This window comes from Coenobita brevimanus, chromosome 75 (assembly GCF_032717465.1).
Source record: "Coenobita brevimanus isolate Jiangsu-jjx chromosome 75, ASM3271746v2, whole genome shotgun sequence".
In the NCBI taxonomy this organism is placed as follows: Eukaryota; Metazoa; Arthropoda; class Malacostraca; order Decapoda; family Coenobitidae; genus Coenobita; species Coenobita brevimanus.
This window is the reverse complement of record NC_137028.1, coordinates 11,702,718-11,728,496: the sequence shown is the minus strand read 5'-3', so window position 1 is coordinate 11,728,496 and position 25,779 is coordinate 11,702,718. Positions and strand designations below refer to the sequence as shown.

The window sequence follows — 25,779 nt, the reverse complement described above, 5'->3', positions numbered from 1 at the left end:
CCCTACATTCACCTTTAGATTCCGTTTCTTACACATGGGCAAAACAGTGTGACCAAAACCCAGGCGACTCGACAGAGAATATATCATACTACGGCATTGAACATTTAGCCTATCACTAAATGCTTATTAGTATTTTAGAAATAATATCAATCGTTTTGAAACCCTTATAAAGAGTTAATATTTCCTATACCAAGATAACTGTGAGGTCGATAAAGTAATCACGTTTTTACAACTGAGACGGGGCTCTGGCAACAGTGTGAGAAGCATGTCCTTTGCCAAGTATATGAGGAACGTGTGTAATAGCGTCCAAGTTTTGTTCCACTTAAATCTTCCCTGACCATTCCTGATACGAGGTACCGTGTGATACCCCCTTTAGCTGTGGACACTAAAGAAATCATGGAGAGAGCCAAAGAGATCTGGCGGCAATTAAGCCACTCCCAAGCCTCGGAACCCTTCAAACCACCCAAGCCTTCCTTAATCCTTATAAAAAGTTTGATGGCCTTTTATGTTGTTTATTTATGCATTATAATGTTATCATTAATATAATAATGCTTTATTTCATGTTGGAGGAGAGATTGGCTAGAAATCGTAGGCATAAAGTGGTTAAAAGTTAGAAAAATGGGCCACCGAAAAACCAATTGGAAATTTTCCTATTGATTGATCAGTTCAGCAATCGCGAACTCATCTATCACACACGTTTGCTGTAACCAATTAGGCGCGATAGCAGGGGGTTGAGTGTACAATATTCACGTGATCACCCTACTGTTATCAATAACTCTTTGTGTGTGTGGCTTTTCCTTGGTATTGCGTTTTTTTCTTTTTCTCCCAAAGCTTTTGTGCACCATGCCCAAGTTTCAGGAAAAGAAAGAGAGGGTGAGGCTTTCTCTTGCCTCAAAATTGGAAATGATTTAGAAGATGGAGTGCAGAGTTAGCCCAGGGACCCTGGGGGTAGGGGGGTTTCAAGAATACTCCCCCAGTATCCCTGCTTGTCGTACAAAGCGACTAAAAGGGTTGGTGGTGGGTTAGTGCCCCATCCCGTAAAAAGAACTAACTAAAAAAGCGAATAAAGCGCCTCGGACCAGGACGGACCATACGTTGACGACTAAGGAATGGACAAAGGACATTCTGAGGCAGGGAACATGGAATGTGAGAGGAGTGAATGATGAAGTGAAAGAGAGAGAGAGAGTGTTCAGGTGCTTGAGGATGCAAGAGTGGATATATTTGGATTGACTGAAACTAAATGGAAAGGTGCAAGGATGAGGGAATGGGAATATGGTTTAGGTTATGGTTTAGGTATGTGTGCGGGAGTTAATGAGAATGAGAGGGCAAGAGAGGGAGTATGTCTGATGATAAGCAAGAAGTGGAAGGAGAATATAAGAGAGTATGGAACAGTGGGTGCAAGGATTGTATGGGTGAGGATGAAAATAGGCATACAAGCGTGGGCGATTGTGTGTGTGTACAGTATGCTCCGACAGAGGACCGAGTGGCAAGAGTGAAAGATGAGTTTTGGGCGAGAGTAGAAGCATGTATGGACAAATTTGAGAGGAGCGAGAGAGTGCTTTTGAATGGAGGCATGAATGGCAAAGTTGGGAATGTACAAGTGGATGGAGGGGTTGGTCAGTTGGGTGTGCCAGCTGACATAGATGGAAATGGTAGTGCTTTGGTGGACATCTGTGCTGGTAATGGGTTGGCAATAGCCAACACCTATTTTCGACATAAGATGATCCACCAGTATACATGGAGAGTAATGAGGAGGATGGATGGTGAACTTGTTGAACAAAAGGCAGTGAAAACTACGTGTGTGTGGATGAGCGAATGAGAAGACAAGTGTTGGATGCAAGAGTGTGGAGAGGGTGGGGGAATGGAGTCTCGGACCATCACTTAGTGATGGCCAAGGTGAAGCTGCAAAGAAAATGGTTGAGGAGATGAAGGGGAAGACAAGACAGAAGGAAACAGCTCCAATGAGAAGAGTGGAGAATTTGCAAGATAGTGAGAAAATGGCAGAGTATAAGAGCATAGTGGAAGAAAGATTGGGAAGGTATGAGCTAGAGCAGATGGAAGGGGTGGAAGACGTATGTGAGATATTTACGGAAGAGATAGGCGCAGCGTGTGAGGTGGTTTGTGGAGTGAGGAGATGCAAGGGTGTGCAAGGGACAGCATGGTGGAATGATGAGGTGAAACGAGCTGTGGAACAAAAGAAGAAGGCTTATAGTGAATGGTTAGCGAGTAGAGGTAGGGGAGAAGATGAGAGAGAGAAGAGAGCGGTTTATGTGATTATGAGAAGGGAGGTGAAGAGACTGGTGAAGGAGAGTAAGAAGAAAGTGGATGAAGAGTTTGGGAGGAATCTGAGTGTGAAATGGAGGGAGAGTAAGAAATTGTTTTGGAAGGAGGTAAAGAGAGTAAGGCAGTGTGAAAGGGGAAATAGTAGGGGAGTGAAAGATAGAAATAATAGATTGTTGGTGGAGAAGAGAGAGAAATTGAGGAGATGGAAGGAGCACTTTGAGGATTTGTTGAATGTAGAGAGTGAGAGCAGTGCAAGTATAAGTGGTTGGGGAATGGCTGGGAGAAGGAGAGATGAGAGGAGGGAGGAAGAGATCAGTAGGGTGGAAGTAGTGTAAGCAATGAAGAAGATCAAGTTGGGGAAGACCCAAGGAATTGATGGAGTGTGTTGTTAAATGCTGAGGTATGGGGGTGAGATTGTTGTGGAATGGATATGGAAGTTGTGTAGATTGGCTTGGGAAGAGGGAAGGGTTCCAGAGGACTGGAAATCAGGTATAATTGTTCCTTATATAAAGGAAAAGGGGAGAGAGAAGTATGTGGTAACCATAGGGGTATTTTCCTTCTTAGTGTGACTGGTAAAATATATGGTAGAATACTCATGGAAAGGGTTAGGCATGTAACAGAGGAGCTAGTTGGAGAAGAACAAGGGGGATTTCAAAAGGGAAATGGGTGTGTAGATCAGATATTTGTTCTAAGATGTTTAGTGAAGTATCTAGAGAAGGAAAAGAAAGTGTATGCTGCCTTCATGGACTTGGAGAAAGCTTATGACAGAATAGATAGGCAAGGTATGTGGAAGGTATTGAGAGTATATGGAGTGGATGGGAAATTGTTGAATGCTGTGAAGAGTATGTATGAAGGAGCTAGGGCTACGGTGCGAGTGGATGGTGAGCTGAGTGAATTTTTTTATCTCAATGTGGGACTGAAACAGGGTTGTATTGATGTCTCCATGGCTGTTTAATATATACATGGATGGGGTTGTAAAGGAGGTGCAGGGTAGGGCAGTGGATGTAGGGGTGGCTCTAATGAATGAGGGTGAGATTTGAAAGATCGGTGTTGCTGTTTGCTGATGATACAGTATTGTTGAGTGAAGATGAACGGGAGTTGCAAGGTTTGGTGAATGAATTTGGGACAGTGTGTAGGAAGAGGAAGCTGAAAGTTAATGTAAACAAGAGTAAAGTTGTGGTGTTTGAGAGGAATGAAGTCACAGAATGTACAGTGAGGTTGGATGGTGAGGATATGGAGAGTGTGAGTGCATTCAAGTCCTTGGGTAGTGTGATGAGTAAGGATGGAACTTTGGGGGATGAAGTGCGTGAAAGGGTACAGCAGGGAAGGAAGGTTGTTGGTTCACTGAAAGCAGTGATGAGAAATAGGGAGGTGAGTATGGAAGTTAAGAAGTCACTGCATGATAGTATTGTGATCCCTACCCTGACGTATGGAATCGAGGCGTGGACCTTGCAAGAGGGGAACAAGTCAAGAGTAAGAGCAGTGGAAATGAGTTACTTGAGAGGAGCGTGTGGAGTGACATGGAGGAACAGGTTGACGAATGAAGAAGTGAAGGAACATTGTGGGGTGGATGTGAATGTGATTGAGAAGATTAGGAGAAATACACTGAGGTGGTTTGGACATGTGGAGAGAATGGAGAAGGAAAGACTGACTAAGAGGGTGTATGTAGGTGAGGTGGCGGGAGGGAGAGGGAGGGGTAGACCGAGGATGAGGTGGAGGGATGGAGTTGAGAGGTATATGAGGGAGGGGGGAGTGAGTTGGGGGGAGGGTAGTCAAATGGTGGGTGACAGAGTGACTTGGAGGTGTTTTGTCTGCGGCCACCCTATTGCGGGATTAGGGCTTCGGACTGTAGATAGATAGATTTAGAAGATGGAGTACGGGGTAAAAATAACAAAACGCAAGTGTATGACCTATGCAAATACAAGGATGAAATCAAGAATTTGAAACTGCAACCAGAAGTGGGTGCTGGTGATAGTAAAAAAAATCTAAGATGTTTCTGTGCCCTCAGCCTTTGCCCAAAGGACACCTACACCATCACCAACACCATCGCTGATGCTTCCCAGCCCCTCTGTCACCCCAGTACCAATTCTAGTGCTGATGGAGGGTGACTGACAGTGACTTAACCATCCCCAGGCTTGACATAGGTTTTGGGGGGACCAGTATGGCTATCTGTGTTAGGCATATTTCTGCAACAAGGGCAAAACCCCTGCATTTGGAGGTAAATCGTACTGTATTTTACTCTCCCTGTTTACTGTACTATAATACCGTGCTTGGTAAACTACTATCCTCACCTTATTCTTTATTTGTCTGTCTATCTCTATCTATCCATTGCCAGATGCCTGAATCCCAAAAGGGGTGGCCACAAACAAATTGCCTCCATGTCGCTCTGTACCCACCATTTCACTGCCCTGCTTGCAGCTCACATCCCCCTCTCTCATATACCTCTGCACTCCATCCCTCTATCTCATCATTAGCCTCCCCCTTCCTCTCCCCCCCTTCACCTCATTCACGTACACTTTCCTCATCAGTCTCTCACTCTCCATCCTCTCCACATGGCCAAACCACCTTAATGTGTTTCTCCTAATGCATCCTATCACATCCACATCCACACTACAACATTCCTTCACTTCCTCATTTGTCAGTTTGTATCTCCATGTGACTCCACATGCTCCTTTCAAATAACTCATTTCCACTGCTCTCACTCTTGACTTCTGTCCCTCCAACAAGGTCCAAGCTTCACTTCCATACATTAGAGTTGGTATCACAATACTGTCAGTAGTAACTTTTTCACTTCCATACTCACTTCCCTGTTTCTTATCACTGCTTTCAAGGAACCAGGAACCTTTCTTCCTTGTTGTACCCTTTCAAGCACTTCACCTTCTTAACTTCCATCCTTACTTATCACACTACGAATGCACTCACATTTTCCATTTCATCCTCATTGTACCTCACTGTACATTCACTTCACTTCTTTCAAAGACCATATCTTTACTCTTCCCTACATTCACCTATAGATCTGTTTCTTAAACACTCTCCCAAACTCATCCACCAAGCCTCGCAGCTCCCTTTCGTCTTCACTTAACACAGTATCATTTGCACACTTAACACAGTATCATTTGCAAACAACAGTACAGGGAGTTTCCAAACGATGCCCTCTCTCACTAGGGCCACTCCAACATCCATGCCCTACCTTGTATCTCTTTTGTAACCCCATCCATATACAGATTGAACCACCATGGAGACATGACACATCCGTTTCAATCCAACCTTCAAATAGAAAAATTCACTCAGTTCACTATCCACACACACTGCAGCCTTAGCACCCTCATACATACTCTTCACGGCTTTCAGTAACTTCCCATCTACTCCATATATTCTTAATACTTTCCATAATCCTTGTCTATCCACCCTGTCGTATGCATTCTCCAAATCCATGAAGGCTGCATACAACTTCTTTCCCTTCTCTAGAAACTTTTCCACTAAAGATTTACGAATCAGTGTCTGATCTATACAACCTCTTCCCTTCCTAAAACCTCCCTGTTCTTCTTCAACTAATTCCTCTGTTATTCCCCTAACTCTGTCAATAATTATCCTACCATATACTTTTCCTATTACACTAAGAAGACAGATGCCCCTATGATTACCATATACTTCTTTTTCCCCTTTTCCATTGTACAGGGGAATAATTGCACCTGACTTCCAATCCTCTGGGACTCTACCTTCCTCCCAGGCCAATCTGCACATCTTCCACATCCATTCTACGACTGTCTCTCCCCCATGCTTCAGCTATTCACCACACACTCCATCAATTCCTTCGGTTGTCTCTATTTTAACTGTCTTCAATGCTTCCACAACTTCCATCCTGCTGATTTTTTCCTCTCTTCTCAGATCCCTCCTTCTCCCAGCCACTTACACTCGCATTACTTTCATTCTGTATGTTCAACAATTCCTTAAAGTGTTCTCTCCATCTGCTCACTTTTTCTCCCTTCTCCAATAGTAATATACCATTTTTGTCTTTTACTCACCAACTCTCTTCTTTGGCACCCTGTCTAACTCTCTTTACCTCTTTCCAGAACATTTTCTTACATTCCCTCCACTTTACACTTAAATCCCTTCCAAAATCCTCATCCACTTTCTTCTTATGCTCCCAGACAAATCTTCTCACCTCTCTCTTCCTCTCTACATATAACTCTCTTTTCCATTGCTCAGTTTCTTCCACACTCGTTTCTCATCCACTCATTATATTCGTTCTTCTTTTTTGCCACAGCCTCTCTGTCACAGGGTTTTTATAATAACACGGTGTTTTTAAAATAAATGCTTAAATATTTTTTAATTGATATTAATATTCAATAATATTAAAGAGCAGGGACAATGATTGTCTTGCTAAATCAAGCAACGATTCTCTAAGAACGAGAATTTATAAACTTTCTCAACAGTACACAGCAGAGACTATTTACTCACAAATGCTGAATTAGTACTGTTAGCCTCTGGAGAAAGTTACTTCACCCCTGACAATAAATAACTAATACTAATAATATCATCAGGTCCTTGCTGATGCGTAACTCCTGGCACAACGGATTTTAAGTTAATACAACAAGACTGGTCTAAGTACCAGTTATGAATAGTAAAACGTCTATGCAAGCTAGGAGCTATGTGGGAAATAAGCTTAATTATGGAGAAATGAAACAAGAGTTTACTTTACATTAAGCTCAAGAAAAAGAACTGTTAAATTTATTGATTACAAAAAATAAATTTAACGTTACATTTCAAATCAAATCAATGAGACCGCACTCACTCACTCACACAAAAGCTAAATACTTACGCCTAGGAAAAAACACCTTAACTAAACTCTTAAGACTACGAAAATACAAAAAGGAAATACTGATCGATGAATGCTGTGTATCACCCAGGGGGTGGGAGCTTGGATTAACTGTACTCTGTGGAGCTTGGGTGCTAGCTGACCTCTCACACTTCTGGAGCACAGGACCTCTCTCCGTCACAACAAACACTCGACTGAGTAAGTCGTGGGAAAAAAGGGGGAGCAGTAGGCCGCATTTTCTAACGGTCGAGGCAAGCAGGGGGCGAACAATAAAGAAACAATAGTATCGCTCAGTACAGCACTTAGTGACGTGCATTAAATCGGTCACTTTTGAAAACAGTGACGAATGTTTTGAAAAGTATACCCCGAAATGGAGAGAGAAACGGTTAACTGAGCGATACACAGTGAGTTTTCCACTAATAGTTCATGGCTTCTCACAAAAGGGAAATGTCGCGAATTTGATTCGTGACATTACGCCCCTACAAAATTAAATTTTTTCCTTATGGGAAAAAATTTGTGGATATATATATATATATATATATATGTACACATCCTAACTCAGTCACACAAGATTCACACTGTGGTGTGTTTGCTATCCTGCAACAGGAGAAAGTCACAGTCGCCAGTGAGCGAAAAAACCTCGTATTTACGTTAATAGAAGCAAGCTTGAGGGAAAAACTCCGTGACGACGGTGAAAATCCTGTACTCAGGTCAAACTGAGCGAAAATTCGCAACATTTACACTGACAACTAATTGTTGTGTAGCGTGGTGTATGTAATACATGGTGTAGGTGTGACAGTTGTAGTGTAACTGTACCTACGTGTAAAATGACACGGTAAAAAATATGGCGACGACGAAGGCAGAGGAGAAGAGGCGGCAGCGTGCGGCAGACGATCAGCTGGCCCGCACAGCAAAACTGCTTCGCCCATTGCTGTACCTGCAAAATTAATTGAGGTGGAGCATCAAAAGTGTCAATAAGACAGAATTTTATTATGTTACAATTACTCTCTCTGCGTAGCAGTCAGTGCTACGATGTACAATCGAGGTTGCCATTAATTATAGCACACAATCATGGTCAGCAAGTTGAGAATCCTTGTGCAAACTCGGGTCTTCCATAGCCTCGAACTGCACACGGGTCCTCAACCTTTATTCCTAAATTTCCGACAGAGGATGCCTATCCTGGTGAAATATTATTTGCCCTTCACCAACTAAAATAGAAAATGGGAGGAAGTGCCTTAACCTACAGTGCTTATATTAGTATCGGGGAGCTGAGAATCCTTGTGCAAACTTGGGTCTTCATAGCCTCAAGTCGCCTTTGCGGAGTTCTCACTTCCCCCTTAACCTATAGTACTTATATTAGTATCGGGGAGCTGAGAATCCTTGTGCAAACTCGGGTCTTCCATAGCCTCAAGTCGCCTCTGCAGAGTTCTCACTTCCCCCTTAACCTACAGTACACGTGTATGTACAGGCCCTGGACATACTGTGTCCTGTGGGGCCAACAAGTGAGACGTCAGGTCTACACTTTTGACTGGGAACCAGGCTGGTCCTTGGATTACTCAAATAAAAGCTGGAAACCCTGGTGAAATATTATTCGCCCATCACCAACTAAAATAGAAAATGGGAGGAATTATTCCTAAATTTCCGACAGAGGATGCCTATCACGGAACCCAGCATACAACAACTGCTCATGTTAGTCAGCAGTTAGTAGGCGAGACATCAGGTCTGCACCCACTTCACCACTACCCTGTCTCTCAACTGACTCGGAGATTACAGGTGTGGTTACGAACGGCACAGGAAGGACACGTCCCTGATTAGTGGTGATACTTTGGCACACACTGCAGGAACGGACAAAACTATCTATGTCTCGTCCCATCCCTGACCAGAAAAGTCAGCTCGGATACGGCCCTGGGTCTTCCTTTTGCCCACGTGACCTCCTGAGGCTGAACAATGACCCCATTGTAACACAGCTAGGCGGTACTTGGCGGGAACGACAAACTGCAGTCGAACCTCGCCCTCGGGTGTTCGTGACTCACGGTAGAGCCGTCCTTGTTTACGAAGGAACTTGGCTCGACCTCACCGTGAATACTTTATCACTCGACCCTTTTGTTTGTTCCGCACGGTAGCAAGTGTCGGGTCAGAATGTTGTTCTTGTACAACAAGTTGACTACACATCAGATCTTGCGGCGATTCAATGATCACTGGGGTGACACAATCTGGAGCCTCAGCCATGGCTCGTGTTACCGCAGCAGCCGAAGTCTGAGTAGCGTCATCGGAGCAACTATCCTTGACTCCATTAATATTTCCAATGATGAGGTCAAATAAAGGTTTTGGCATGACAACTGCAAGTGTCGTACCAGTATAAAATGGAGATGCCACCTGGATACATGCCTCAGGGAACAATCTCACTGATCCATCAATAAGGTTTGCATGGATCTGTCGACCTGTATACTGCTCAGGCCGAACTAAACTCTGCTTAACAGAGCAACCTGAGGAACCATTGTCTCTCAGGACCTTCACAGGGATGTCTCCCACAAACCCTGGCTGAACCAGGAAGGTACTTTCACCTGTGGGAGGGCCTATGGAGGAAGCAGCTAGCCACTCATGAGGCTGCTGAATTGATGTGGCAAACATTGTGCCTTGAGAATTAGACACTTGAGGAGTCGTACTCAGTGCCTGAGGAGATGGAACATTGGCCATCTGTGGAGGGGGGTTCACTGTCACTGTGGGACTAGTGAATTGTGGGGAAGTACCCATACTGGTAGGGACGTGACCACCGTGCTGCTGCTGAGGAATGAAGGCTGCGTTCGCTTCCTGCCTCTTTTGAGCTGGTGGTGAAAAAGTTTGTCCCGACGGTCGGTTGCGTGGCTGATACTGCTGCTGGTTAGGGTACTTGTTGTACCGCTTCCAAGCAGGCTGCTGTGTATTTTGCCCCTGGTCCTTCTGTGGTTTGCTTGGACCTTGACCATTACTCTGAGTACGGCCTTGGTGCTGGGATTCAGTCTGAGACGGCTTCCCAGACTTGGCAGTATCTTTTCTGCTCCAGGTGTTTTGCTTACGAGTTTGATACCCGTATGCAGTAAAGAATGCGTCAGCCTTTTCTGCCATTTGGCTGGCATCTTTCACCTGGCAGATCTTAAGCTGTGCTATGAGCTCAGCAGGCCACGACCTCTCTAGCTGTGTACGCAGCATAAGGTCAATTATCCCCTCACGCGTGGAAGGAGTTTCATCTTTCTCCATCCACTCATTTAAGCAAGCTGTGAGACGATCAAGGAACTGAACAGCTGTCTCCTTGTCTTGGAGACGAGCTCGCATGAACTGAACTTTGGCGTCGTCTACTGTGAGACCATACGCCTTAATGAGTGCAGCTTTCATCATCTCATATGTGAGATTGTCTCCACGAATTCTGTGGAGAATATCGAGGGCAGGGCCCTCAAATAGGCTAAGAAACTGAAGCCGCTTAGCTGCCTCATCCAGTTGATACATGTCTACCATGTCCTCAAAACGAGCTATGTACGGCTCAATTCACTTGCCTTCCTTGTATGAAGGAAGCTTGATGCGTGGGGTCGCCAGGACATGTGCAGGGAGAACGCTCGTGGAGCTTGGACCAACTGCACCAGACGTGTCTGAAGCCAAGGAATCTCGCTTGAGCTTCAGCACTTCAAGTTCATGTTTTTCTCGTGCCTCACGTTCGGCACGTTCATATTCACGTTGTTCCCGCTCGTATTCCCGTTCTTTTTCGCGTTCCTCACGCTGTTCTCGCTCGTATTCGCGCTGAATCTTACGCTCTTCACGGGCATCAATCTCACGCTGCTGCTTCTGATTATGCCGTGAGAGTATATACTCTTTAATTTCGGTTGGGTCCAAAAGACCCATTTCTTTGGCTTCCTGTAAAAATACAGTGGTAGCCATGGCGCTAATTTATTAAGTAAACCGAAAATGAGTACTGACTGCTTCGCAAACAAAAGCTAATAACACAAATAAAGAATACAGACACAAGCTGTGGTGGTACCAATCTTAAGTGGCGGTTTGGGTGGGGCACGAACCTCTGTACAATGTTGCCACGTGTTCCATACCCGCTATGTGAACGGCTCTGATATATGTAATAGGCATCACAGTAAGTTAAACACATAAAAATATAATGGTAACGTGTGTATTATAATATAAGAAAGAACAGTAAACTGATTATGCGTGAAATATTTATACGGCAATACAGAAACGTGGCATAATTATTTTACAGTGTTGCTTAAAAAAAAGTAGTCACTTTTATTGGCTGTTACCGTATTTCTGGGGTTGGTAATAATGTCACAAATATGATTATAAGATAATGTGCAGGAATATAAGCAAAAATATGCCACTTTCTTAGTAAAAAAAAATATATATACATGAAACCCTCGTGAGCGGCAACACTCACACACACCCAGTCCGACCTGGGCATCTGTGAGGGATAGAGAATAGGCCTGTTTGGGGACACCTCTCAAAAAAAATGCGCCAAGACTTTAATCTCCTGGGTGGTGTGGAAATAAAGTCTAATTTACAATATGTACATTATAACATAAAAGAAAATGACCAAAATGTATCCTAAAATACCACAGACGAGAGAGAGAGAGAGGGGAGGGGGAAGGCAGACCAGGGGCAGTGTTGAGTGCAGCTTAGTGAGAGATGGAGGAAGGGAGGGAACGAAGGAGGGAGAGAGTGATTGAATGAAAACAAATCATGGCGCCACAACAACGAGGTCATCTGGCGCCATATGTAAAACAATAATATTTTTAAACATAATTAGATATAATAAAAACAAAATAAAGATATGAAAGCACAAGTTTATAAGTCACTCATAAAAGAAACAAAATTCCCCAGGGTGACGCACATCTCCCCAAGGAGAGAGAGAGAGAGAGAAGGCAGGCAAAGGGCAGTGTTGAGTGCATTGTCAAGCTGAGGGAAAGATGAAGGGAGGGAAGGAAGGAGGGCGAGAATGATGGAATGAAAAGGCGCCCTAACACCGAGGTCATCTGGCGTCATATGTAAAACAATAATATAATAAAAAACAAAATAAAGAAATGAAAGCACAAGTTTTTAAGACATAAAAGAAACAAAATTCCCTAGGGTGATGCACATCCCCCCAGGAGAGAGAGAGAGAGAGAGAGAGAGAGGCATCGCGAGTATGGAAAACGTGGCAACACTGTACAGAGGTTCGTGCCCCACCCAAACCGCCACTTTAGAATGGTACGACCATAGTGGTGACCAGTCTTATCTAGTTAACTGGCAAAGAATAAATCAAAAATGTAAATGACTGGGAAGACTCAATAATAAACACAATGGGTACGGCGACTTCCCAGGAGCGAATAAAATCGTCTGGCGTTACCAAGAATAAACTAGAGTTAAGTACTCTATTGATTAATAAAGCAAAAATTCACTTGCTAAATCAACGGTAACCACCAGTAAACATGTGCCTATAAACTTTAATGATAAATTCCTAAGTATGAACGAGTGAGCACTATCTCGTGAATAGCTTTATAGCTAGGAGTTAATATCCTGGAATGAGGTCGCCAATTGTCACGGGGTTTTTATAATAACACGGTGTTTTTTAAATAAATGCTTAAATATTTTTTAATTGATATTAATATTCAATAATATTAAAGAGCAGGGACAATGATTGTCTTGCTAAATCGAGCAACGATTCTCTAAGAACGAGAATTTATAAACTTTCTCAACAGTACACAGCAGAGACTAATTACTCACAAATGCTGAATTAGTACTGTTAGCCTCTGGAGAAAGTTACTTCACCCCTAACAATAAATAACTAATACTAATAATATCATCAGGTCCTTGCTGATGCGTAACTCCTGGCACAACGGATTTTAAGTTAATACAACAAGACTGGTCTAAGTACCAGTTATGAATAGTAAAACGTCTATGCAAGCTAGGAGCTATGTGGGAAATAAGCTTAATTATGGAGAAATGAAACAAGAGTTTACTTTACATTAAGCTCAAGAAAAAGAACTGTTAAATTTATTGATTACAAAAAATAAATTTAACGTTACATTTCAAATCAAATCAATGAGACCGCACTCACTCACTCACACAAAAGCTAAATACTTACGCCTAGGAAAAAACACCTTAACTAAACTCTTAAGACTACGAAAATACAAAAAGGAAATACTGATCGATGAATGCTGTGTATCACCCAGGGGGTGGGAGCTTGGATTAACTGTACTCTGTGGAGCTTGGGTGCTAGCTGACCTCTCACACTTCTGGAGCACAGGACCTCTCTCCGTCACAACAAACACTCGACTGAGTAAGTCATGGGAAAAAAGGGGGAGCAGTAGGCCGCATTTTCTAACGGTCAAGGCAAGCAGGGGGCGAACAATAAAGAAACAGTAGTATCGCTCAGTACAGCACTTAGTGACGTGCATTAAATCGGTCACTTTTGAAAACAGTGACGAATGTTTTGAAAAGTATACCCCAAAATGGAGAGAGAAATGGTTAACTGAGCGATACACAGTGAGTTTTCCACTAATAGTTCATGGCTTCTCACAAAAGGGAAATGTCGCGAATTTGATACGTGACACTCTCTCACCTTTTCATTCCATCATGGTGTTTCCTGCATCGCTTTTCATCTTCTCTTCACCCCACACTCCACTTCACATGCTGCACAGATTTCTTCTGTGAATATCTTGCACACCTTCCAAGTCCCCCATCTGCCGCAATCTTACCCGGTATTTACCCAATCGCTCCTCCACTTCCCTCTTATATTCTGCCTTTTTTCCCATCCTCACTCTCCTTGTATGAACTTCTTCCTCCAGTCTTTCCCTTCTTCTATTTCTCCATTTCATTTTTACTGTACAGTCGCTATTTTCGCGATATATACTCTCGCAAAATTTCGTTTCACAATGGCAAGGGAATGTTTTTTTCCCTAGGAGTCTCGTGATTTTCCTATGATTTTTGCAAGCCCCCGCATCTCTGCAGTCACTTGTTTTGAACCGACCATTGAGAAGATGTTGGAAACAGATGAACAAGTCAATGACAACAAAGTTCAGGAAGAACCCTTACATGTCCCGGGAGGTGAGCCAACATCTCACCAAATCACAGACTTGCTGGCAACCACTATTCATTTGAAAGAGCAAATTGAGGAATGTGATGGGAGGACAGAGATCAGGGACACTTTCCTTCCGATGGTGTATAGACTTCTGACTAATTACAACAACCTTTTCAACGCCAGAGTTCATGCACGTCATCAGACTCTGATAACATCATTCCTGTCCTCTCGTATTCAACAAGTCCAGGCTTTGGAGAACATACAGGCTGGGGAGGATGAAGGTGCTGTGGATGAGGACATTGACGACATTGGGGAGCTTGATAAGCTCCCACTGGATTTTGAGGGCTTTGATGTTGAAGCATCAGGAAGTGGTGGTGTAGGGGACTCAACAGTGGTGGCGTGAGCAATGAGGGGGCAGATAGTAACTAACCACTGCTCTCAGCCTGGGAACTCATCTTCAAGCCCCATCAAGCAGTTCAGCCTAAGTGTCAATGTTAGTAAATTTTTGTTCAGAAATATATTACTGTATATGTCAGATTAACGTTATGTAATTTGTAGTAGGGGTATTGTGTCATTAGTGGGTGGCTAAGCGGGAATGAGGTGGCTAACCCCGGAACCAATTACCACTTATAACGTGTAAAATATACTCATGAATTTCATGAGTTTAAGTTTCACTCCGCAATTGCGGTACCAATTAGGCGCAAAAATGGTGACTGTACTGTACCTTGATTCTGACCACCACCAAGTGGCGGTCAGAGAGTCCACTCCCCAAACCTATACTTTGCATCCATTACACACCTTCTCATCCTGTCAACCACACATAATCAATCATTGCCTTCCGTTCATTCAGTTCACCACCAACCCATCTCATCATTCACCACGTATATCTGTGGATCATATTTTGTGTGAAGAGGATATTGGCTATCACCAACCCCCTCCCGGCACAAATGTCCACTAAAGCACTGCCATTCTCATCTGTCTTTGCAGGCACACCCCATTCACCAACTACTCCATCCACAATCACATTCCTTACTTTTCCATTCATATCTCCAATCAGAAACACTCTCTCATTCCTTTCAAACTTTTCCATGAACACTTCCACATTTGTTGAGAACTCTTCTTTCACTCTGCTTGCTCGATGTTGCGTTGAGGCATACACACACACAGTCGCCCACATTTGTAGTCCAGCTTTCAGTCTTACCCACAGAATCCTTGAGCCAACTGATCCATACTCTCTTATGTTCTCCTTTGACCTGTTACTCTCCACAATACACACTCCTTCTTTTGCCCTTTCATTGTCACTTACTCCTACACATATACCCCATCCATACTCTCATTCTCTCACACTCTCACCTCTCCAGATTTCATTCATAAAAATTCTGGTCTTGGCTGATCACTACTGTTCCTTTCTATTTCTCTAAGGTACTTGTTTCTTTCAGTAATGGTGTCATCTCTTTCCATTAGTAAAGCTCTGCTGCTGCTGTGCTTCTTTTACCTAAATCCAAGATCTTCGAAGAGTATTTTTAGAGAAGTTTTTCCTCCAGCAAATGAAACCAGCGGCACCTTCACCTTTTTGTGTGGTAATTCCATGGTTAGTAGCTCACCTCTTTCGTAAAAGGCCAAGATTTCTCTTCTAATCATATCTGTGGCAAAATTATCCACAGAAACAAATACAGGGCAAACTCTTTTCTGATATATTGGCAATGAAATTACTTCTGTTTCACTTAACCTTCCCTGACATCTGATTCGGCTGACAGAACAGCAACCGAAGTGTGTAGCTTCTGCTGTCTTGTTCTCAACTTCTGCAATGTGGTCGTAATGCTCATGCATTCAGAAGTACTTAAAGACGTTCAGTATAATATTTTTAGCTTGGCTACCAAGCCTGGGTCCCTTGGGAGCTTGCGCGTCTGCCATCTGTGGGTGCTAATGTGTCTGAGTTTGACAGCCAGTGACAGGTGCAGTGGACATCTGGTTAAACTCCCCGCCGAGCATGCATTGGATATGTCAGGGTATGCCTGTACTGTATGAACATTTTTTTCAATAAAACTGACGGGCACTACATGGCTAGCCAACAAGGGAAGTACCGAGACATTAAAAAATATAACTTTGTCATTATAATCCCTGACTCTAAATCTGTACTTCCAATCATCTGTAAGCTGGTCATGTATACCAGTCCTATATAGTTACTGCAAGTCATTGTAGGTCATGTAAATAGATGACTGAGGAAAGTAAATATCAATCAGTATAGCTTGAAAGTTGTGATGCGATGAATTGTTGTATGACTTCTGAAGGCTACTTTGCTCTGCTCATGCGGGAAATGTCATGATTGGCTGGAGCTGGCTATGACATCATCAGGAAGGTGGGGCTTGTTCCACCCGGGCTGATCGCGAGAAGTCTAAGGTATTATAAATAGTACCACTGAAAAGCTCATACGATTTTCTTCCAGATGGTGTAAAAATATTGCGTATAATTATGAATGCAGTATTATTACTATTATTATCCAGTACTAACAGGACTATGTGTAAATTTGACTTTTTTTTTTTTTTTTTTTTTTTTTTTTTTTTTTTTTTTAATAACAGGGTTCCCATTAATCACTGTATAATGTATATGTACAGTATTTCACACTTACAACCCTAGGCTTGTCGTGTAAAAATATTAGGTTCTGCATGTAAATAATACAATACAATACACTTATATGTTACATAAAACGCTAAAAAAGCCTGTACTGATGTGTGTAAATGGTTGAACGGCAGAAATAATGAAAAAAATTGTAAGTTGCAGGTACCGTACCATACAGTCACAGAAGTTTCCTATTGAAAATGATGAAAAATGGGTAAATTATACAAAGAAGTTTGGGAGATGAAGTGCTTGAAAGGGTACAGCAAGGAAGGAAGGTTATTGGTTCACTGAAAGCGGTGATGAGAAGTAAGGAGGTGAGTATGGAAGTTAAGAAGTCACTGCATGATAGTACAGTAATCCCTGTACTATCCGGTCGCCCACTTACTGGACATAATCGTCCCGTCATCCAATATTCTCAAAATGGTCAGAAAACCGCAAAAAAATTGAAAAAAATCCGACTTTTTCCTGCCTGTAATTTGAACTTGGCGTGCGCAGTGCGGGACAGCTTTGTTTTGGTGCGTCATTCCTCCGACGTCCGCTAGAGCGCCCCTGCATCCTCCCCACTTTCCGCACGTCTTTTGTCGTGAGTGTACGCTCGTTTTCATGGCTGCCCACGTGCTCGCTTTTGTGGTGGTGCCTTACCTGCTGCAGGCACTCTTGCTGCTCTCGTGTCTCACCTTCATGTGTGTGATGATGGCCTCACTGCCTGAGAAGAGGAAGAGAGTGGTTTTGACTCTGGAGAAGAAGAGGGAGATATTGGAGAATGTAGATGCGGGATGGTCTTTGTCACGCATCCTTCGTGAGTTCAACCTGGCCTGATCTACTTTGTTTGATATCAGGAGATCCCGAGACAAACTCATGCAGTACACGGCTGACTTCTCGTCGAAAAGCAAACGCAACGTGGAGAGGAAGATGATGTTTACTCCCAAGTTTGCTGAAGTCGACCGCTCCACGTTGATTTGGTATCGACAGCAACTTGCTGTTGATGTGATGGTACATGGTACGGAGCTGAAGGCTGCTGCTGAGAAGTTTGCAAGGATTCACGTCGCCCTAGACTTCAAGGCATCCTAGGGTTGGCTCTTCGTGTTCAAGTTACGTCATGGCTTTACTAACCGTAAGTCTCATGGTGAAGCTTTGGACGCTAACGAGGATGGAGTAGAGGAGTTTCGGCACATGGTGAAGGGCTTGATTGACAGGGAGGGCCTCACTATCAGTCAAGTCTACAATGCTGACGAAACCGGTTTATTCTGTCACTCTTTGCCTATGAACACTCTAGCCGAGGAGACGGAGAAGTGTGTACCTGGCCGCAAGCTCTCCAAGCAAAGGCTGTCTGCTTTGTGTTGTGCTAATGCTAACGGCATGCACCGGCTTAAGCCTGTTATTGTTGGCCATGCAAAGCAGCCTCGGTGTCTTATTGGGATGATGGATGTCCTTCCTGTCGTCTGGTACCATTCCTTGAAGGCATGGTTCACAGCCCACATCTTCAAAGACTGGTTCCACCGGCATTTTATCAAGGAGGTCATACATTACCAGATGGAGAAACTGGGAATCCCACGCGACCAGGTAAAGGCTCTCCTTCTCCTCGACAATGCACCTGCCCACTCGTGTGACAAGGACTTGGTGGCTGAGAATGGCCGCATTAGGCGCATGTTTCTGCCACCTAATACTACTGCTGTCATCCAACCAATGGACCAAGGAGTGATCGTGGCAACGAAGCGGCTATACCGACAGAATTTCCTGGACGAGGTGGTGGTTGTTCTTGAGGACGAGGACAAGCGTGGGGAGGGACGAGACATGCGAGGCCAGCGGACTTTGGAAAACCTTCACCGCTACAACATCAAGTCTGCCATTTACAACTGGGCCAGTGCATGGAAGGAAATCCCTGTCAAGACCCTAGAAAATGGGTGGTCTCGTCTGCTTCTCGGAACGGATGTGGAGCACGATTTCCTAGGTTTCAACATGGATGACTTCCATGCACGTCTACGTGCGCATGGGGAAGATGTTGATGTGGACGAAGTGCATAAGTGGTTGGATGACGACGAGGGCGATCCTGGGTATCAGACCATGTCTGATATCGAGATCGCATCTTCAGTTGCAGGTGTCAGTACCCAGCTTGAAGATTCCGACGAGGACGGCGACGATGATGCGGACTCCTCTCAGCATGACACTGCTCCAGCCATCCCCAAACTGAGCGCACTCCGGGAACACTTGGAGTTCGTTCTGGACTACCTGGAACACCCGGACTGCGACAGGGAGATGGGGCCCTTGGGACTTGTGGAGGAAGTGCGTACTTTCAGGCAGCGCATCATTAATCATCAGAATCATCGTTCCCTGCGTCAATCAACGATTGACAGCTTTTTCAGGCCTGTGACCCCCACTGTGCCCAGCCCTGGCTCCACTCCATTGCCTCCCCAAGACAGGCCCTCATCCGCCGAGCCACAGCCCAGCACATCAGCCACGGTGGAGTCACCGCTCTACATGAGTTTGCATCTATCTTCTGAGTTGTCTGCAGTGGGTACACCATCACCACGACCCAGCGACACACCCCTAGGTCACCTCCCTGTGATACTCTCAGACTCTGACAGTGATTAAACGGCAAGAACTTCTCCACTAGACCACACGGGAATGTAGTGTGTGCAGTGCATACAGTATTGTTAAGAAATTAGAAATTTGAGTGAAAAGACAAACAGTTTTTGGACTGTAAATTTAATGTAACTTAACTTGAGTGTGTTTTGTTTAGAAAATGGTTTTATGAGTGGAAAGACTTAAAGTGCAGAGTGCAACACTTATTAAGTTGCAATGGAGCATAAGTAAGACAAGAGTGCGCAGTGTGAAGAGAATGGACTTCTGAGTGCGAATGACTACGTTAAGTGCAAGACTTCATGAACAGTGTACTGCAAGTGCTTCAGGAAATCCTTCTTACTGTAAGAGTCTGAGAGGAGGTGGTTATTCATCGAGATGGCCATGGACTTGCTGTAAGTAAGCAGAATGTTTCATACTGTACTGTGCTGTATTTTCCATACTGTACTTATCTCAAACACCTCATTTCACTCTTTTATATCCCTTATTGATGTGAATATATAGTGTCTTCGGTGCTTTGCATGTGCAGTAGGGAGGTGTTTTTCTGAGTTAGGTTAGGGTCCATAACTACCAGTCCAGGAGTCAGGGACTCATAAGTACCCAGAATGTTTAATATTGTATAAACCTACCTCAAAAACCTGATTTTATGGTTCTTTTGCATTTATTTCAGTCTTTTATGTCCCTTATTGGTGTGATTTGGGTCTTAAATAGGTGCTATGCATGTCCAGAGGGAGTTGTATAGGTGTTTTTCTGAGTTAGGGTCCATAAGTACAAGTCCAGGAGGCTGGTGCCCACTATCCGGACAGGACCATTTTTCGGACATGCCTTTGGCTCTATTACATTGGATAGTGGAGGGATTACTGTATTGTGATCCCTACCCTGACATACGGAAGCAAGGCGTGGACCTTGCAAGAGGGGAACAAGTCAAAAGTGTGAGCAGTGGAAATGAATTACCTGAGAGGAGCATGTGGAGTGACATGGAGAGACAGGTTGACGAATGGAGAAGTGAAAGAATGTTGTGGGTTGGATGTGGATGTTATTGAGAAAATTAGGAGAAATACACTGAGGTGGTTTGGACATGTGGAGAGAATGGAGAATGAAAGACTGACTAAGAGGGTGTATGTAGTTGAAGTGGAGGGAGGGAGATGGAGGGGGAGACCGAGGATGAGGTGGAGGGATGGAGTTGAGAGGTATATGAGGGAGGGGGGAGTGAGTTGGGGGGGGCAGTCAAATGGTGGGTGACAGAGCAGCGTTTTGTCTGCGGCCACCCTTTGTGGGATTAGGGCGTTGGGCTATAGATAGATAGATACAAAGACACTAATATTCTTTGGCAAATAACCTTACATAAAAAACTAATAACAGATATAATATACATTCCATTGCATAACCAGGTCAAGGGTAATAGCTTGTAAGTCAGTGATGCAGTGGCTTGGTGTTTGGCTTGCTTGGTAACAGTGCTGCAGTGCATCATCGTAAAGAAAGGAAGGGTAGGGAGGAGGAGGGGGTGTTGGGCAGCATTAGTAGGAAAACAAAGCCTGTCAACACCTACACATACACCAACCATGGAGTAGGGAGGATCTAGGGGTGATTGGTGGGAGGTGACAGTCAGATGAGGAACCAATGATGCAGTTATGTGGAGTGGGTGTGGGGGGGGGGTCCTGGGAGGTAGAGGGGGGGTAGGGGGGCCCTCAGTAGGGAGAGAATATGCCTGCTACACACCCCCACAATGGTATAGAGGAGGTATGGGAGAGATTTGGATGGGAGGAGACAATGAGAGGAGCCAATGAGACAGAGGGAGGTGGAGAGATGTCCAAGGGAGGGGGGAGGGGCCTACCACCACATCTCAGGGACCAGTCATACCAGACACCACCAGATATTTTTCTTCCCATTTGGTAGCTTCATGTCATCAAAGAGGCGTGACAACCTTTCCCCAGATTTTTGTGGCTTCTGCTAAATCGATGTGGATAGGACTGATCGTACCGTGTCTAAAACACATCAGTTGATGATGAATGGTCTTTAGGGGTTAAGGTATTATATTAACTAATGTTAGGGAGAAAGTACTGTATACAGCTGTTCACAACCTATTAAAAGTTTTTATGGTGTCCTGTATTTGTAGTGTTTTTATTTTTCAGACAAGCTGTCTGCAACCCTGAATTCCTTCAAGTCGGCTCAGGCATCAGCAAGGAGCTTGAAAATTAAGCTTACAAGAAAACACTCTCCCTGCTTAACTCTGGAAGTGGAACTAGTAAGATTTTTTTTTTTTTTCCCCCCTGATTTGGCAATGTGTTGGTGCAGTACAACCTCTCATATCCAGAAATCTGATTTCCAAGACCTGCACTTTCCAGAATATTTTTTTCATGTAATAAAAGGATGTTGATATTTTTCCTTAGACAACAAATGCACTTTTGAAGGCAACATTCGTTTGTGGACAAGTATAACAACCGATGATATATTACAGATACGTGGTATATCATTGTATTTACTCTTTGGGGTATTGTAGGATAATTTTTATATACATGATTTGTCATGTATGTAGTGAGAGAGTGAGAGCAGTGTGAGTATTAGTGGTTGGGGAATGGCTGGGAGGAGAAGAGATGAGAGGAGGGAGGCAGAGATCAGTAGGGCAGAAGTAGTGGAAGCAATGAAGAAGATCAAGATGGGAAAGGCCCTAGGAATTGGTGGAGTGTGTTGTGAAATGCTGAGGTCTGGAGGTGAGATTGTTGTGGAATGGATATGGAAGTTGTGTAGATTGGCTTGGGAAGAGGGAAGGTTTCCAGAGAACTGGAAATCAGGTATAACTGTTCCTTTATACAAAGGAAAAGGGGAGAGAGAAGTATGTGGTAACCATAGGGGTGTTTGCCTTCTTAGTGTGACTGGAAAAATATATGGTAGAATACTCATTGATAGGGTTAGGCATATGACAGAGGAGCTAGTTGGAGAAGAACAAGGGGGATTTCAGAAGGGAAAAGGGTGTGTAGATCAGATATTTTCTAAGATGTTTAGTGGAGAAGTATCTAGAGAAGGGAAAGAAAGTGTATGCTGCCTTCATGGACTTGGAGAAAGCTTATGACAGAATAGATAGGCAAGGTATGTGGAAGGTATTAAGAATATATGGAGTGGAGGGGAAATTGTTGAGTGCTGTGAAGAGTACGTACAAAGGAGCTAGGGTTACGGTGCGAGTGGATGGTGAGCTGAGTGAGTTCTTTGATCTCAATGTGGGACTGAAACGGGGTTGTGTGATGTCTCCATGGCTGTTTAATATATACATGGATGGGGTTGTAAAGGAGGTGCAAGGTAGGGCAGTGGATGTGGGGGTGGCTCTAATGAATGTGGGTGAGATTTGGAAGATTCTGGTGTTGCTGTTTGCTGATGATACAGTATTGTTGAGTGAAGATGAATGGGAGTTGCAAGGTTTGGTGAATGAATTTGGGACAGTGTGTAGGAAGAGGAATCTGAAAGTCAATGTAAAGAAGAGTAAAGTTATGATGTTTGAGAGGAATGAAGTCACAGAATGTACAGTGAGGTTGGATGGTGAGGATCTGGAGAATGTGAGTGCATTCAAGTACTTGGGTAGTGTGATGAGTAAGGATGGAGCTTTGGGGGATGAAGTGCATGAAACAGTACAGCAGGGAAGGAAGGGTGTTGGTTCACTAAAAGCAGTAATGAGAAATAGGGAGGTGAGTATGGAAGTTAAGAAGTCAGTGCATGATAGTATTGTGATCCCTACCCTGACGTATGGAAGCGAGGCGTGGACTTTGCAAGAGGGGAACAAGTCAAGAGTAAGAGTAGTGGAAATGAGTTACTTGAGAGGAGCATGTGGAGTGACATGGAGGGACAGGTTGATGAAGGAAGAAGTGAAGGAACGTTGTGGGGTGGATGTGGATGTGGTTGAGAAGATTAGGAGAAATACACTGAGGTGGTTTGGACATGTGGAGAGAATGGAGAAGGAAAGACTGACTAAGAGGGTGTATGTAGGTGAGGTGGCGGGAGGGAGAGGGAGGGGTAGACCGAGGATGAGGTGGAGGGATGGAGTTGAGAGGTATATGAGGGACGGGGGAGTGAGTTGGGGGGAGGGTAGTCAAGTGGTGGGTGACAGAACGACTTGGAGGTGTTTTGTCTGCGGCCACCCTTTGGAGGATTAGGGCGTCGGGCTATAGATAGATAGATAGACTTGTCATTGTTATCATTAGAACTCTACCTTCCATAAGACTGTATCCCATTTTCTGTAAAGCCCTTTGACCCAATCATTGTGGATTTGGGATTTTTTACTGTGCAGTGGGGCACCAAGTTTTGCAACAACAGGTTTCGCGAATTCAACTTTTGCGGCATAGACCAATTATTCCCGAACTTCCACTTTCACATGAAATTTTGAGTTTCACGCACAAATTTCAGGTTTGGGGCAATAATTTGAACTTTGCATCTTGAATGATGCCATGTCAACACTCAGTCTACCCTCTCGCGCCATTGTGTATGAATGCCGCTGGCTCCATTGTGTTAGATTCTCATGGTTCAGTGGCCTCTACTGTACCTGGTGGTGTGGGGGGAGGACCAGGAGGTAGTGATAGTGATAAAAAGTGCCGGTGACCTTCAAATTTGGGAGGAAAGGCTGTACTGTATTGAATCAGAAACTTATCCCCAGTATCCATTAAACACCTCAACCTGGTCTCTGTAGTATGTTTCTCCTCATATAATGTGTATTTATTGTTTGTATCTCACAGTGTAATGTACAATATTGATTTGATGTACTGTACTGTATTGGAAGTGAAAATGAAAATCTGGTGTTACTTTAGGTTAGCCAAGAACCAATTAGCATTTTTGCCGTAAGGACAATGCCCCAACTTTCGCAATTTCAACTTTCGTACATTATTTTCGGTCTCAGTTAGGCGTGAAAGTTGGTGCTCCACTCTAGTATATCTGTACATTATTTAGCACTTGAATATTACAGATGTCTGTAGATTGGATAGGTAGATGTACTATTTGAAATTCTCTTCTCTCATAGCTCAGATCTGCTGGCATGCACATTCACATTTGTTGTTGGCCATGTCCACGTTAAATGCTTGTCAACAGAGACAGATAATGGTAATTGATGGGCTGCGCGACGGAAGGAGTTCACAGACCACTGGTCAGAAAATGCGTATTTGTTGGATAACACCATTTTCACCAATACTCTATCATGTGGTCTTGGATGAGAACACCGTCCACCATTGAAGTATAGTTGAAAGTCGTTCAAAAAGAAGTTTTGTACATTGTCCTTATGCTAGCTGCTCATCATTTGCCTAGGAGAGCGGAAGAGCGCGTCATGGCCGTGTGCGCCTGTGTCTGCATGTGTTGGTTGCAGCCGGTGAGAATGTAGCCAGACCGCAAATCTTGCTTACTACTGTAATTGGCTGGCTGTACATGGTGGTGTGTTTGGCAAAAGTTTTTGCTGCGCCATTCCCAAGTCCTTGCCATTGTGCTCTGTTGATAACATTCAAAAAGGAATTCCCACAGTTTTACAGCCACCTTTTGCATCATTTTCGAAGTTTTGTGTGTGATTACTGGAGTAACAATTTTCCGTCGTGCTGGTGATGTGATGGCAGTGTTCCTGGGTACTCAGGAATTGGTGAAAACAGTGTTTTTTTTGGTGTAGTTACCCTATAGCAGTATGACCTTTTTGTGGGGGCCATAGCACGTTCATATTGTTTAATGGTACAGTGGAATTTCGAAAGGCATGGGTGCCTAAAAAATCACCGCGAAATTCAGATCATCGAAATTTAAACTGATTGGGTCTGGGGCCTCCAAACCTAACTACGTAAAATCATGATTTTTGTCCACACTCCCTGTAAACTTATGAACTACAAGATAATTGTGGTTAAGTAACTGTAGTTCTGCATTGTATTGCCATACTGTCAGCAAGTGTATACTTGGTGTATTTTTGCTCTTTCCTGTATTGCCATTTCCCCTTTGGCTGCATCCATGTTTTGATGGGGAATTATCTGACGGTGAATTGTCTCTAAACCATATCTTCAATATGCTTCACATACGAATAAATGATGTTGATTTTCATTCTCTTCTTGACATATGTCACATATTAGGTTAGGCTCATACTTTTTCTTTAAATTTTCCTTCACTTCCTTTGCTTGTTTTGGTTGGAGTCTAGCCCTGAGAGCATTGAAAAATGCAATTCTGCATCGAAAAATAAGGTAGGTGGACCACTCCAAAACGTATCGAATTTTGAATCGTCACATTCTAAACCTTCGAAATTCGACTGTACTTACGTTTGTTCTAATCAGTGTTGTTTTTGCTTAAGCAGTCAAGTTTTGCCAGAAATCGGGTTGGGAGTTCAGCAAAAAAAAATAAAAAACACAAATTAAAAGAAAATTATTTTTAATTAATATTAATTTCATAGATATGGCCAAAATTTTATAAGAATCGCAGCCTACACTCATAAACCTTTCCTATCATT

At 43.7% G+C, this 25,779-nt stretch overlaps 1 protein-coding gene across 1 annotated transcript in view; it reads left to right on the top strand.

Moving 5' to 3' along the window:
* Hus1-like (Hus1-like checkpoint clamp component) overlaps nt 1–25,779 on the top strand; it is a 163,832-nt gene that overhangs the window by 18,439 nt on the left and 119,614 nt on the right. The window contains exon 3 of the mRNA XM_080278839.1: nt 21,467–21,579. Coding sequence (XP_080134965.1) covers nt 21,467–21,579 — 113 coding nt within the window. The remainder of the gene's footprint in view (nt 1–21,466; nt 21,580–25,779) is intronic.